The sequence below is a fragment of the Coloeus monedula genome, assembly GCF_965178545.1.
Source record: "Coloeus monedula genome assembly, chromosome: 19".
Lineage (NCBI taxonomy): Eukaryota > Metazoa > Chordata > Aves > Passeriformes > Corvidae > Coloeus > Coloeus monedula.
Genome location: NC_138799.1, coordinates 1,061,929 through 1,076,638, shown reverse-complemented (window position 1 = coordinate 1,076,638; position 14,710 = coordinate 1,061,929). Strand labels below are relative to the sequence as shown.

Genomic DNA, 14,710 nt, shown 5'->3' with positions numbered 1-14,710 from the left:
TTTAATGACAGCTCCACAAGAAATGTCTCATTTGCAGGCAGCAAAAGACACACTCAGCAGTCCAAGCCCTCCTCCTCAGAGCATTATTCATGTTCAAACTTACAGGTCTTTCAATTAAGTCAATGCAAGGCTGCAGATCCAGGCCAAAATCAATGAAGTTCCACTCGATCCCCTCTCGCTGGTATTCCTCTTGCTCCAGGATAAACATGGTGTGGTTGAATAATTGCTGCAGCTTCTCGTTGGTGTAGTTAATGCAGAGCTGCTCAAAGGAGTTCAGCTACAAGAATAGCATCAGTATTCAAGAATGAGTCAGTGACAAGATACCACAGATCTGGGAGTCAAAAATTTGACTTTATAAGGAAATTCTCCAAAACTCTGCAAAGTTCAAATATAACTTAAAGAAAAGTGGGAAACAATTATACAAATCTCCATTACAGAAATTATAGTAGGAACAACCACCACACGTAGAAGAAGGATTAAAGACTAAATAATGACTTTTTGGCACTGTGATTTTGGGCTGTCAAAGCTTTTGTACACCCCAAACAAACCCCTCGTGTAACCTCGGAACACGCTGCCTCCCGTGCCTCTGCAGCGTGTCCTGATCCCACAAAAACAGGGAAAAGGGAAATCTGAGTAGTGGTATTTCCACGTACCTCGAAGATTTCAAATCCAGCAATATCCAGGATTCCAATGAAAGATGCTCCCTGACGTTTGGTCCTGTCCAAGGCTTTGTTGATGCGGTGCACGAGCCAGCGGAAGAGGCGCTCGTAGGTGGCCTTTGCCAAAGCTTCCACTGCAAAGTCCGCCTGCAAATCCAAACAGGAAAATTTATTTACCCTGGAAAAGCCATCAAAAGGACACAGACATGGATGTTATCACAAATAACTCAGTAAAAGAAGAAGCTGGATGGAGTTAATACCAGCGAGGAACGAAAACAAGCAGTAGGAACAGTTTGGAGCTTGATCAATGTTAAGAAGAATTTCTTTCTAAACTGTTCCATAAAAACAAAAGGTCTCCAAGTATTTGATAATGTCACAACATGAAAGGATGAAACCAGGAGGAAGTCAAGGAAAGGGAAAGGTTTCTTCTGTTCTACAAATGATTTTTACCATATAAGAACATTTCATAAAGACAGTAAAGCTTAAACAAAGCAGCAAACACTCAATGCCAATTTTCTTTGTTAGGAGCTAATGAGGACCAGCTTCACTTGGTCTTTAAAGCACCTTTTAAACCTTACCTGTTCTTTGGTCTGGGCTTTCTGGACGTAGTCCCGGCCCACTTTGATGCGAGGGGTGAGGATGGCCCGGGTGAACTCCATGACGTTCATTCCCAGCAGGTGGCAGAGCTTCTGTGCGACTGCAAGGGACAAAGGCAGGGAGGGAGCACTGAGACCCTGCCCGGGCACCTCGGGAGCAGTTGGCACCTCAGGAGCTGCACAAGCGCCCTGGGACAGTCCCCAGCCCTCAGGGGCTCTGTCCCCGAGGCTGGCAGACTCTCCAGAGGGACACAGCTGGATGTCCTTGGGGAGCACTGGATTCCACGGGAGTGCAGCTCATCAACAGCTCCCAGCTCAGGTACAAGTGCTTTGTGAGTTACTTTAAAAGGGAACACATCTCCCTTCTCATCCCCAGGAAGAAAGGACGTCACACATCCAATCCATCATCCTACAGGCGGCTTAAAAACTGCTTCAATCTGGGCGGCTGTGCCAGCACAAAACTGGGATCTGCCACCGTGTCCAAGGAGCTGAGGACTCCCCATCCCTGGCAGTGCCCACGGCCAGGCTGGACACTGGGGCTTGGAGCAGCCTGGGACAGTGGGAGGTGTCCCTGCCCATGGCAGGGGGTAGGAATGGGACATCTTTAAGGTCCCTCCCAACACAGACCATGCCGGGATTCCAAGTATTTTATACAGAATAACACCACAGGCATCAGTGCACTTTAACAGCAAGAACCCTCCTGATGCCATTCCATTATTTAAATAGTGCATTACCCACGCCAGCCCTACAGATTCCTGTTGCATCAATCCCTTTCCCTGAACACGTGGCCCAGGAGGTTGGGTGGTTATGATTCCACACTTCTAAAAATGAGAGTGACGCCAAAGGTATTTTTAGGTCCAGGGAAGTGTTGCCCTTTAGCAGGAAGCTCTCCATACCACCCAGTAAGTACTTGGCCCCTTATCTTTGTCATCTGACAGCTTCTTCTACTGTCAAAATGAAAAGAAAAAGCTGTTTTTTCAAATCAGCATTATAAAACAGATTTTCAAACCAATACATGAGAGTTTCTGCTGCATTATGGTTTTCTTTAGTGTTAAAACCACCATTATTGCCCTTTAATGTTGAGATTCTCTGTCTGGCCATGTATTTGCTAGAAGGGTTCATGACCTGACACACAAGCAGTGAAATTAGGGGAGTGTCACAAACTGAGCACTCCTTCTGCTTGAGCTACAAACAGGAGCATTTCTGTGCTTTGAGTATAAAACCAGTGAGCAGCAGCACATCAGACAAAACTCACAGCCTCTGGGGCCAAGGAGAAAGTGCTATCAGGGTCCTTAAAACAAACAAACAAAACAAAACAAGAACTTGAAAACATTAAGTAGCCATGAGCTTGGTGCAGTGACACACTGGATACCATAAAGGAAGGAGGGTCCCCTCTCCCAGAGTACTCCAAACACCACACTCAGCTCCTTTCATAAACCAGGAACATGGAATTTATTGTCCCAACCTTTCCAGTCAGTAATAAACTGTAGTTTAGGGGAGAATAATACCAATAAACCACAGCAGGTGTAATCCTATGCATCCCATCTACTGAGCCCCTGGAGGAGGCTGCAGCCAAGCACTTCTGAGCTTCCTCTGAGAAACTGATCCCACTTCCACTGTTCTGTCACATCTAAGGGTAGGAGTGGGTCACACTGTCTCAGCCTGATTCATCTTGCACTCTAAAATAAGTGTAATTCATCTGAGGCTCACAGGATGGTTTGTGGTGGAAGGGACCTTAAATATCACCCAGTTCCAAGCCCTGCCATGGGCAGGGGCAGCTCCTTGGTTGTTTATAGTGAGAAAGGACCATTAAAAAGATGTGACTGGAGAAAACCCTGACTGTCCTGACTCATGTTTTATTACTGCTGGAGTTTGGATAGAAAATTCCAAATTAATTATAAAGCCAAGATACTGAAAAGCTCCTATCAGAGGTGAACATGAACTTCATGAGATTGCTTTAAACTTCTGCCCTCTCAGCAGAAAGGCTCCTGCCCAATCTGGTGAGCATGAAATGATTCTCCAAGAGCAGCTTCTCATCCTCCTAACCCACGAAGGCTCTGTGGCTTCCCTGCATCTCTGGTATCTGTACTTGAGACCAGGATTTGTTTATCTACATTCACCATCTATGGGGGAGAATTTGCTTCCCACGTTCTTTGAATTGGTTCCCATCTCCACTGCCCACACCAGCTCCTTCCCATCCATGGAGACAATACCTGGCCTGTATCACACCCAGCCTCCAAACAAGAGGAGTCACTATCAGGACACACTGATTTCTCCAGAGGATGCAAGGAAACCCCTCACAATGACATGTGACAATGCAGGTGACAAGGAAAGAGAGATCAGTTCACTCAACCTCTTCAGAAAGATGCAGTAACATAGACCACATACCCAAATTTTTAAATACAAGAGGACAAAAATACGCTTTAAATGTGATCTGAGCTGTCCATCCTTTTGGCTTTATGAGCCAGAATTTTGTATCCAGTACTGTAAATACCCAGGAGTATCAATCTATTTATAGCCGGGGTTGTATTTCAGAATTTATGTCTAAAAACCAATGGTAAGGCAACTAAAATGAAGATAGTCAAGAAGCATCTCTATCTTTCCACATCCCACCTTCCACATGGACAAGGACCCAGGTGGGTTCTCTAAACCAGCAGTAAAAGCCTAAAAAATTAATCCCTCACCCATCTTTTCTCCTCACTGCAACACAAAAAGTGCCAAATGCCAAGTCAGTAACTACTGACCTTCAACCCCCACCTGGGCAGCGGCCACTGCCCTCAGAAAGGACAATTTGGGGCATTGCAAGTGACCCATGTGCTCAGCAATTTGGGACAGTTACAGAATGAGACCCAGACAAGAATCTGAGCTGTCCATGTCCATGCAGCAGGTCCTGGGAATGGTGGTTCCCACTGCTCTCCCAACTGATGTCAGTTCTCCAAACTGCCTTTCCATGAAAGCACTGGAAAGTACTAAATAAAAACCTCAAGTATGCCTCAGCAGCTTTTTTTTTTTGGGTGGGGGAAGAAATATATCCTTCAAAATGCTGATTGCATTGCAGGCACTGATAAATTCAGTCTCAGCCACACTGCTGGGACACTCCAGAAACCAGCCTGTGCTAAATCCAGCATTCCTGTCTTCAGCCATTGCACCATGGAAGTTGTGCTTGGCTCCAGGGCTCTTATCATTGGCAACAAAACTGCTCCCAGGAACCAAAGAAAACAAACTGATTTAAGCATGAACTTCTTCCTAGGGCTTAAGTCTTTGGAGAGAGCAATAAACAAGATTACAACCAAAATACTTGTTCAAAGCTTAGCAGCAATGCAAACAGCATAAATTCCCCTGATGGACACTTCCATTTGTCTGCAGGAGGAGATGGAAGGGGAGAGGTTCAGTAATTGCCTGTTGGTGCCATCAGCCCAGGCCTGGCCTCATTTTGGCCCAGAGCACTGCCAAGGATGCTCAGCACTGCTCTGTGCTTGTCCAGATGTGCACTGGACAAAGGGCAGGAAGAGAACTCCAGCACAAGTCAAAGGACACGGTCCAGACGTGAGCAACTCACCAGTGTTCTCTGGCATAGAGGCCTGATCTGTGTTCCTCTCCTTCTTAAAGGAAATGTTTCCAAACTGCAGCACTGAGGACACCACTTTCAGCATGGCTGTGATAACAAAAGACATGTGCATCAGTTTAATGGCAGAGGGCTCAGCTTAACTAATTTCTCTTGTGTCTCTTTCCTTCAAATTCCAAGGAGAAACTCAGGGAGGAAATACAGCTTGTACTGAGCTTTCTGGGCAAATGGCTTGAATTCAACTCCAGTTGGAGTTAAGAAAACATTTTCTTCAGGCTGTCAAAGACACTGAAGCAACATTAAATTTGGTGACATTAAATTAGCAGAGTGTGTGTGTGTAAGAGAGAAAAGGACACTCTGAAAATTCCAGAGGCTCCATAACTTACACAAGATCTCATCGTGTGAAAAGCCCATGATATGCATGGCTTCCATTGTCTCCTGAAAGTTATCCTTGTCTTGTTGCCCAGGGATGGGGATGTAGCCATTAGATAAAAACCTGTAGTTGTTAAATCCTTCGAGCAGCAGGTCAGCTGTATTGGGGGGAAGGGGAAGAGACAGAAAAACAAGCTCAGAAATGCTGTTCACACCCACCCGTGCTCCGTTCTCACTCCATTCCCCAGCTCTGCTTTAGGAAATCAGTTCCTCAGATATGGCTACCAGCCAGGACAGCAGCTTCTGAAACCCTAAAAACACAAGTGCCCCTCCCAAGCTGAGGCCAGACTCAGACTCTCTCTCTGCAGCAACCTCCATGAGCTCTTTAATGCATTAAGCCTGCCCACAGAATATTACCCAGATCTCAAATCCCCATCTGGAATATCCTAAAAGGAGGATCTCTACCGAAAGGTAACAGACCCAGACAGAGATGGACTTAGGGATTGATGATCACCACATCAAGGATGCTGAACACCAGCTTATCTCATACAGGAGTGGATCAATTCTCTGAAGTCTGTATCTCTATCAGTTTCACTTATCACAACCTACCAGAAATTCCCAAGGAGGTGAAAAAATACCCAAACAGAGTTGAGATAACCACCCCAGTACTGCAATGGCCTGAAGAATGCGCCACAGTTTCATTAAGTTTGGGTTAAACTTCTCTGTAGGCTGGAGGAGATGAGGCTGCCACTGCTGACCAGGGCTGGCTGTTTTCAGCTGGGAACTTTGCAGACTCAATCCAGGGATTCCCAGCCAGAGCCTGCCCAAACTGGGCTTTGGCATGGGGGAGATATTTGCTTGAAACACCAGAGTGGCTCCCCAGCACATCGATACAACACAGGAGTTATTTCAGAGCAGAGCTACCTGGCCTCTCCTTCTTTTAAAACTCACCATTCATGACCAAAGAATAATTCAAACCTGTCCTGCCCCACTGAAATAACAAAAGCAGCACCCAACAGGTCTGCCAGCTGAGATTCCAGCTTACACTTGAGGTGCTCTCCTGCTCCAGCCAGGAGCTGATAGAAGATGTGGAAAGTCCGCTCATCCTTGGCCTGACGGACAGCACGAGACTTCTCCAGCAAGTCTGGGAACACCTGGAGTCAAGGATCACCTGCAATCTCTGCTTAAAAACTTACAGAGCAAACAAGAGCTCCAGAGCAGGATATGGAATTAGTCTGAGACCAAAGAGAATTTTAGGAGTAATGTCCAGAGCAGCTGGGGCTGCCCCTGGATCCCTGGCAGTGTCCAAGGCCAGGCTGGACATTGGGGCTGGGAGCAGCCTGGGACAGTGGGAGGTGTCCCTGCCCATGGGACTGGGTGAGCTTTAAGGCCCCTTCCACTCCAAACCAGTCTGGGATTCTATGACTGGACTAGGTCCAAGATGAACTTTTAGTAAGTAAGAGATTTCCAGCTGAGACTGGCAGAAATGCACTTTTCATCTCAGCAAACTCCTGACACTTCAGCACTGCCATCCCTTGGCTGTTGCCTGCATTTCCCTGCATTTCCCTGCATTTCCCTGCATTTCCCTGCTCTGTGCAGCCACCACTGTCTGCCCTGGATCAGCTGCAGTTCCAGTGAGGGCAAGCTCCCATCCTTCTCCATCACTTCTACTGAGGTCATAGCTGAACTCAGAGGTCCTTTATCATCCAAAGTGCATTTGTCATTTCTTCCAAACATTGCATTTTTCCATAACAATCCACACTGCCTTTAAACAGCTCCCAAATTCAATTTCTGCAGCAGATAGTGCCATGAGCTGTAATCTTATTTAATTTTTTTATTTCTTGATATTCCATACTGTAAAGCGAATGCAGGACAGGGATTTGAAATGACACTGGCAAGGATGAGTCCCTGTGATGAAGAAAAAATTCTCCAAGAGTTAAATCCTCCTGTTTTAACAAAACTCTGGGCAAAACAATTCATCTGGACCTTCCTAAAAGCTGCCTTCATTCCTGTGCTGTGGTGAACGAAAAAACACCACTTATCATTGCAGCATATTTTGAATAACTATAGATCTTTTCCCAGCCTTATTGGGAAATCACATTTTCTGACAATTCCAAACATTTAATGCACTTCAGGTCAAGCTGTTTAAAAACACAGGAACCAAATGGAAGCTTAACTACAGCATTGTTTATCATCAATATTCACTTCATGTTGCTTACCAAGACTTCCAATTTCACCATTTTATCACCACTCCACTGCTGTTCTCCCAGAGAACAGGCTGAACACAAAATCACACAAATACATTTTTAGCACAGAGAAAACAACTTCAGGGAAGGGCTTTCAGTGCCAATATTTTTACTTGGTTTTACACTCATAAATAGAAACGAATCTTCGAGCTAAAACTGAATTGGCTTTGGTATTAATTATAATTCATTAAGTGTAATAGAAGATCTTGTGTTATTGAACCTTCATGGGTATCTAGAAGGGCTGAGCAATCAGGAGGTGGCCCAGCTCTGTCACTGGATCAGGAGCATCCCTCTCCAGGCAGGAGCTGCTCCCAGCCAAGCTCCTGGCACAACTCGAGGCTCAGCTTCTCCTTAGGAAGGCGTTGGGGGATTCTCAAAAATGTTCCCAGAGCAAGCACATTTTACATGGTTTCCCTTTTCAACACACCCTGGGTTTAAGGCCAGGCTGAAAATCCAGCAGGTTTGAGAGTGTGGAATTTGGGAGTTTAGGATTTCCAAGCAGGAGGAAGCCGCTGAATCTGAGATATTTGATCGGCTGCTTTGAAACCAAGGAAGGGATGGATGCTGTCAAAGGAATGTCCAAGTGTGGCAACCTTCCTCTGCATTCCAAAGAATTCTAGGGTTAAAAGCAAAACAAAGCAGGGAACTTGCATTTTGCAAGGATGTGGCAGGAAAAGGATACAGGTCTCAATGTTGGCCCCAACAATGTACCCAGTGACATCGAAGTTAATCCTGATGAATTTGCCCTGCAAAGAAAAGAAGATTTCTTTCATAATGAATTTTTGTTTTTTAACTAAGACAATGCTGTCTGTATCAAACATAATCCAAATGCATTCATGGATCAAGGATTTCCCAAGTTCAGATGAAACCCTTCACCTTCCCTGTGCTCAGCCATCATTCCAATGGAGCACGCTGCACACAAACACACTCCAAAGATTAAGGAACTCCTAGGCCAGATATATTTGGAATCCAGACTTAGGAAAAACTCCTCGGAACAAGAGGCTCAATTTTCCCTGAGCAAACACTCTGGCTGAGGTGGGAAGCTGAGATTCCAAGTGTGCACATTTCTGTGGCACTTTTTGGTGCCTGAAGGTGCTTCAACTCCCGAATCTCAGGTACTGCCTGGCCCAAAAGATTTCTCCTTCCTTTTCCAAAAGGCCTCCATGGTCTCCCTTCCCCAGCAGCTGGTGAAGAAAGGAGCAGATTAAACAACAGACCCATTTCTCACACACACAGCTCAAATAAACTGCACATTTCCCACAGGTGCTCTCCATGAAGGGCAGCTCTTGGAAATAAAGCAGTTGCCAGTGGATTTTTATTCCAGTTTTATGTCACCTCAGTTCCCCCATCTGATTTGTCACTTGCCTACAAACATTCCCAACAGGACAACAGGCTCTGGTTTGGGGCTGGACCACTTTTAACATCATCCCCATATTTCCACTTTGTGCTCATGAAATTGTTTGGTATTGCCTTGGCTGCAAAAATGTGAACAACCAGTGGGAATATCCAGTCCTACACTGGGCTCTCCATCCTCACTGCATCCACCTTCCACACCCCTCTATCCACACACATCATTTTGGGATAGGTTGGAGATCAGGGAGCAGACAAAGTCTGCTATCACCTGTCTAAGCACTTCTCCAGATGGTATCTGAACCCAGCCACCTACTAAAATCTTATACAGAGCCCTTTGGAAACTGCTCTTGCAGTCTGGATCCAAACCCTGCCTTATCTCCAGTCTGACTGGTGTTATCAGTTTGTTAAAGTCAATGCTTTCCTGGCAGACCCATTCAGCTCAGGACTGTACTACTGATTTTCTTCTTAAATATTCTACTCCACAACTTGCAGGGTACCTGTCTGACAGGAACAGCCCAAGATAAGCAGTATTATTTTGGGGGACCACAACAGGGCTTGGCCTGCAGGGAGCAGCTCCTGAACTCAGATTTCTGGCTACCAAGACACACAGCACCCTCAGCCCAGCCTGTTCCTACAGCATTTCTCCCTTCTGCTCAGCAACAATCCCCAAAAGCTGTATTTACACCTGGCACGAGGAATGAACTGACATTTTACTGAACCTCAGGCAGCAGAACAGATACCTGAGGCACATGTCAGCCCCAGCAGGGCAACAAAGGCAACAGACACCTCACCCAGAATGGGCACAGAGAGCCTGGGACTTGCCATGGCACAGGTAAAAACAAACATGAAGCATTACATCAGCTCTAAGCAGTGGCTTTTTCTGATAGAATTTGCAACCATTTTGCTCCATTTCACCCTTAGAAGTTAACTCATTTCCTGCTGCCAAGTTAGCAGCTCCACCAGCAGAAAAAACTGAGAGGAGATGCAGTCACTGAACAAGGTGACACATCGGAAGAGGGACCCACACTCCCTGCTTCCAAGTTCAGGCATCACTGGAGAGGTCCCTTGCCCAGTTCATCTTCTTAAAAGGACAATTTTACTACAGCCTTTCAGCTGGCACTGGCAAATCTGGCTGTGGAATCTTTAATTTAGCATTCAGAGGCTGCAGTGATGCTCATCTAAGGGCTGAATTCTGTTGACACCATCACAGCACTGAGTCCAGGGCTTTGGAAAAACCACATCAGAGGGAAGCATTTAGTGCTGCCACATAAATCCAGCAAGCTCACTCTCCTATCCAATGCAAAACAGAGATTTATTCCCTACAACACAAGAGAACTGCCCTTGGTAGAAGAAAAAAGGGGAAAAAATAAAATCCATTGGCCACTGGCCTTATTTGGGTCCTCCCTGGTGTTATCAGGAGCAGGGCAAGGCTGTGAAGCCTGCACAGCTGAACAACAACACCTCTCACTTGGTGGGAGGAGAGAGATTTTTTAAGTCAGGTCTTAAAATGGCTGTTAAAGCTTATTTTTTTCTGCATGAGATGAGACCATCTGGAATGAATTATACTTGCTCCTTTATGAAAACAGAGCTGGAGCCCTCGGAGTGATTATGTTCATGATGGCAATGCAGAGCTCAAAATAACACAAACCAGATGCTAACATCTTTTAGGGGAAAAAGTATTCTCATTAAATTAGTACAGCCTCTGATGGATGCAAGACAGGTAACAAAGTAGAATCATTGTGCAGTGAAACCTGTTGATATCATAAATCCTGTACCCAGCTTCTACATGCACCAGGCAATATTATAAATAACAGGGCTATAAAATTTAAAAAGCTGAATTTCCGTAAAACTCTGCTCTCCCTTCCCAGCTGAAAGGGCTGATGGATTTAGTCATCCAGTTTTCCAGAGTTCTTATCACTGGAGTTGAGTTCATGCATTATAAATCCAAGCAACTGTTGAAATGTCAAAGGCAGACAAGAAATCTTTCATTTGTTCTGAGATTTTAGTACTGTTCTCGCAAGAAAAAAAGATTTAATACCTCCTGTACACTTCTGAAGTTGTACTAAAAACATCTTCCCCCTGAAATAAGAGATGGCTTTTTTATTTTTTTTCCAAAGGAAAGGAAGTTCTAAGAAGTGGTAAAAAGCTATTTATTCACCCTGAGTTCCACCACAGTTTTTAAAACAATGGAACCCATCAGAAGTGGTTATCAGCCACCAAAACACTCTGTGAAGAGGAGGCAGGGACCCAACAAAAACATGGAGCAGCTACAGCAGTGCCTGACACCTGGAGTAAGTCACACGGTGGCTTTTTGACTTTCCTGCAGTAAATCAGTAAATTTAGATGGGTTTTATATGCAAGTTCTGCGTTTCTGTAGAAATTCAGGATGTTTTCTCCAATCCAATCAACTGATAAAGTCACAGCTATGGACAAGAAGGCTGCAGGCTCCCCCAGTCCCATGGGGATGCCACAGTCCTTCCCACGTTACAGGAATCCAGCAGGATTTGTGCACACAAGCCCCAGCTCAGCTCCCCAGCACAGCGATGTTTGTTAGATTATGAGCACTGCTGGCAGCTCAGGGATGGCTGGAGTTAGAATAAAATAATGTTTTGCCAAGAGCCAGTGAGGAGGTGTCCAGTGACCCCAAAAATGCAGAAGGCACTGTGAAAGAACCTGGATTCACGGAGGAAGAGAACAGAGAAAGCTTCTGACACTAATGAGAGAAGTACCTAAAAAAAGGCAGTTTCTCCAAAAGCAGCAATCAGGTTTACAGACTCTGAAGGGACAAGGAGGTACTCACAAAGCGGGAGGAGTTGTCGTTTTTCACTGTCTTTGCATTCCCAAAGGATTCCAGAATGGGATTGGCCTGAAGCAGCTGCCGCTCCAGCTCCCCCTAAAACCACACAGACAGAGAAATAAACACATTTATCACAGAGCAAGAGGGGTCAAGCACTCTGCCTCTCCTGACAGTCACTTCCCCTGGCTGTGGCAGTGCCACCACCTCCAGAAGGGGATTCTCATCCTTCCCCTCGCTCCCAAAGCTGCCGAGTCTCCTCCATCCAGGGATGAACGTGGCTGGATTTTTGGTGGTGTTTTTCTGGCTGGGGTTTGTTTATTAAAACACACACACAGACACACACAGACAGAGCAGGGACCAGATAGGACTTGATGGATGTTGAAAGTCACTGAAGATGGAAAAGAAAATTCACATTTAGGGCTAATGAAATCAGGCACAGACCTTGAGTGCTTAAGGGGAGAAACCAATTTAACTGCTTTAAGATTTTAGTGCAGGGTTATTCTTAAACTTCATGTTGATAATACAGCTGGGACACCTATTTTCACACTTACAAATACCTAGTTTCAAACTTCCTTTCAGGTCAGTGAAACTCCCCTTCAGTCAGCCAGACTGAAACTCATCTCATTGCAACACCTCTGACCTGCCCACACCTGAGAAGGCCAGAACAGCACAGCAGAACTCAGCAACGCCAATTACAAACATCACTTTCAAGTTGCTCAATCCAGCCAGCATTGCTCAGGATGTTTAATGCATTTGTTAAATGTTTCTGTAAGTTCTGGCCAATGAATTTAGAATTTGAAGTACTTATCTCAAGGAAATTGCACAACAGCTTTTATAAGTGCTGTCCATGAGGAGGTCTGCTAACAAAAAAAGTCTGTGCTGCTTCCAAGAGCCCAGGAGGCACAAATGTACACAGGAAAATATATTGTCTTCCTGCTCTGAAGGATGGTTTGGGAGAAAAAAAAAAAGAAAGTGAAGCTGTCTGGAATGTAGTCTCCAAATCTGACGTTTGTGTGCATGAACCTGCTTTTTCCAATTATTTATAGTCTTGATGAATAAAGGCCCCAGACTGAGCATCAAAGAACAGGAAACATTAAGTCTCCTAAGGCTTCCACACGAGGTCAATTCTTAGACAGGAACTCTAAAAATTCACCACTTAACACCTAAAAGAGTTTTATTTGTATATTGAAATATATTTCAAGCTCTCCTGGAAATAAATGGCTGCTCCTTCTTCCATGTGACCTCAAGTTATCTGCTCAGAAGTTGCTTACTTCCAAATGTATTCCCTTTGGGACTACATATTCCCTGAATTCTGGAGTAAGTGAAGAAGGAATAAATGCAGAAGGAATAAATGTGAGTGTTAGCCCAGAGCACACGCAGCGGTGCCACGGCAGGGCTGCCACGGTGACAGGTTAAAAGCACGTTTAAACTGACAAAAAACCTGCAACTGGAGGAAATCTAGATGCCTGCAATTGATATTCTCCACGTTTCTCATGTAAAAGCCTCAGATCCTGGGAATGCTCCCACCTCCCCTCTCAGCGCGCTGCCGGCTCCTGTGGGCACACCAAGATCCAAGGGAGCATTCCTTCATCACTGATCTTGGGATAAAGCCCAGCACGTCCAGCGAAGGCAGCCAGTGTGGCACAGCTGGCACGTCCAACTCTGGAATATTCTGGAGAAGAAATCCACTGGCTGCAGAGCGGCTGCTCCATGGGCACGGCTGTGTCTGTCCTGGGAGGCACCGCCTGGGCTGGGGCTCTGCAGGGCAGCACTAAACACATTTACCCAAATTCTCTGACTGGAGGCAGGAAGGGCTCAGCAGCTCGCTTTTGCAATCATCCCCGAGGAGCTGAAGGAAGCAGTTGGATCCTCAGCTGTGGGTGAAAACCATGGGAACGAGCAGTGCTCAGTGCTGCACACACAGACTCGTCACAGCTGTCACCAAGGAAAGCAAACCCCTCGCTGTGGAAAAAGCTCCTGATTTAGGAGTTTTCCTCTCTCCGTGGACTGCTTTCGGCCAAAACCAATTCTCTTTTTGAAGAGCTCAGTGTTTTGCAACGACACTGAACTCCAGAGTGTCAGTTTGGCCTCTGGGCACAGCTCCTGCATAGGCATCTCCCCAGAACTTGGAAAAAGCAGTATGGGAACTGTGGGAAGAGTGAGGTCATGCAATAGTTCATGCAGGGCACCACGAAGACAAGGCCAGGTTATTGCCTCAGTTCCAGAAAAACCAGCAGCTCAGTGACTGGGTTTGGGGGTGGCCTGGGGGAGGCAGGGGAAGCTCCATGCTACTCACATACAACAGGGATCCACTCTGGAGTTCCACACGACATTGAAACAGAGATGTTAATGATTCCATGGCTTAGGCAGTATCAGCAACTCGGGATTAGCATTTTCCACAGACACAGTTAAAAAGTTCACCACCAAACGTTTTGTGTCAGCCCTGACACGCCAGCTCTAAGCAAAAGGAGGGTTAAAGCAAACACCACTCTGTCTGCTTTTGGACTTGACAAATAGTTCCGTAAAAACCCTTAGAACTGACTGATGTGTGCAAGGAGGGAGGGTTAAATACTAAGAACCTCTGCAGCTTCTGAAAATGAGACCACAGGCTCAGACACACAGCTGGGCTGCAGAGCTTTAACAGGGTACCACACACTCCCAGAGGCATCACAGCTGTCCAGGGATTGCTTTTTGCATCCAATATACCACACCTGAAGCTTCCTTTACTATTTCCCTTTGCACCACAGTCACAGTGCACTACCCAGCCTCAGAGAAATGCAAGGGGGGGAACTCACCCAGCTGAACTGACCTAAGAGCTGCTTCACTTTCCAAGGTTGGTTACACCCCGAGGAGCTGCTGCAAAGCTTTTTCTTTATTTAAAAGCTGGTGCCCAGGACAAAGGCATCACTTACCAGCTCGGGTTGGAGTGGAGCATTTATCTCGTGGCAGCAATTGTTTATCCCTTTCCACAGCCCTGCCCTCAACTTCCACCTAAGCCTCCTGCAGGCGAAGCCCACAGCACTGGAGCACTGCAATTCCTCCTCTCATCCAGAAAAGTGGGATCAGACAGCAACTGCTGCTGTCCCCAGGGACAGGGGGATCGGGAGCACGGGATGGGCAGC

The 14,710-nt window shown here is 46.0% G+C and overlaps 1 protein-coding gene across 1 annotated transcript in view; it reads right to left on the bottom strand.

Annotated features, from left to right (window-relative positions):
- MYH10 (myosin heavy chain 10) overlaps positions 1-14,710 on the bottom strand; it is a 91,714-nt gene that overhangs the window by 28,259 nt on the left and 48,745 nt on the right. Inside the window, exons 6-13 of the mRNA XM_082294149.1 lie at positions 11,592-11,684; positions 8,121-8,184; positions 6,238-6,336; positions 5,207-5,350; positions 4,815-4,910; positions 1,238-1,356; positions 654-806; positions 104-277 (exon numbers count right to left, since the gene is read on the bottom strand). Coding sequence (XP_082150275.1) covers positions 104-277; positions 654-806; positions 1,238-1,356; positions 4,815-4,910; positions 5,207-5,350; positions 6,238-6,336; positions 8,121-8,184; positions 11,592-11,684 — 942 coding nt within the window. The remainder of the gene's footprint in view (positions 1-103; positions 278-653; positions 807-1,237; positions 1,357-4,814; positions 4,911-5,206; positions 5,351-6,237; positions 6,337-8,120; positions 8,185-11,591; positions 11,685-14,710) is intronic.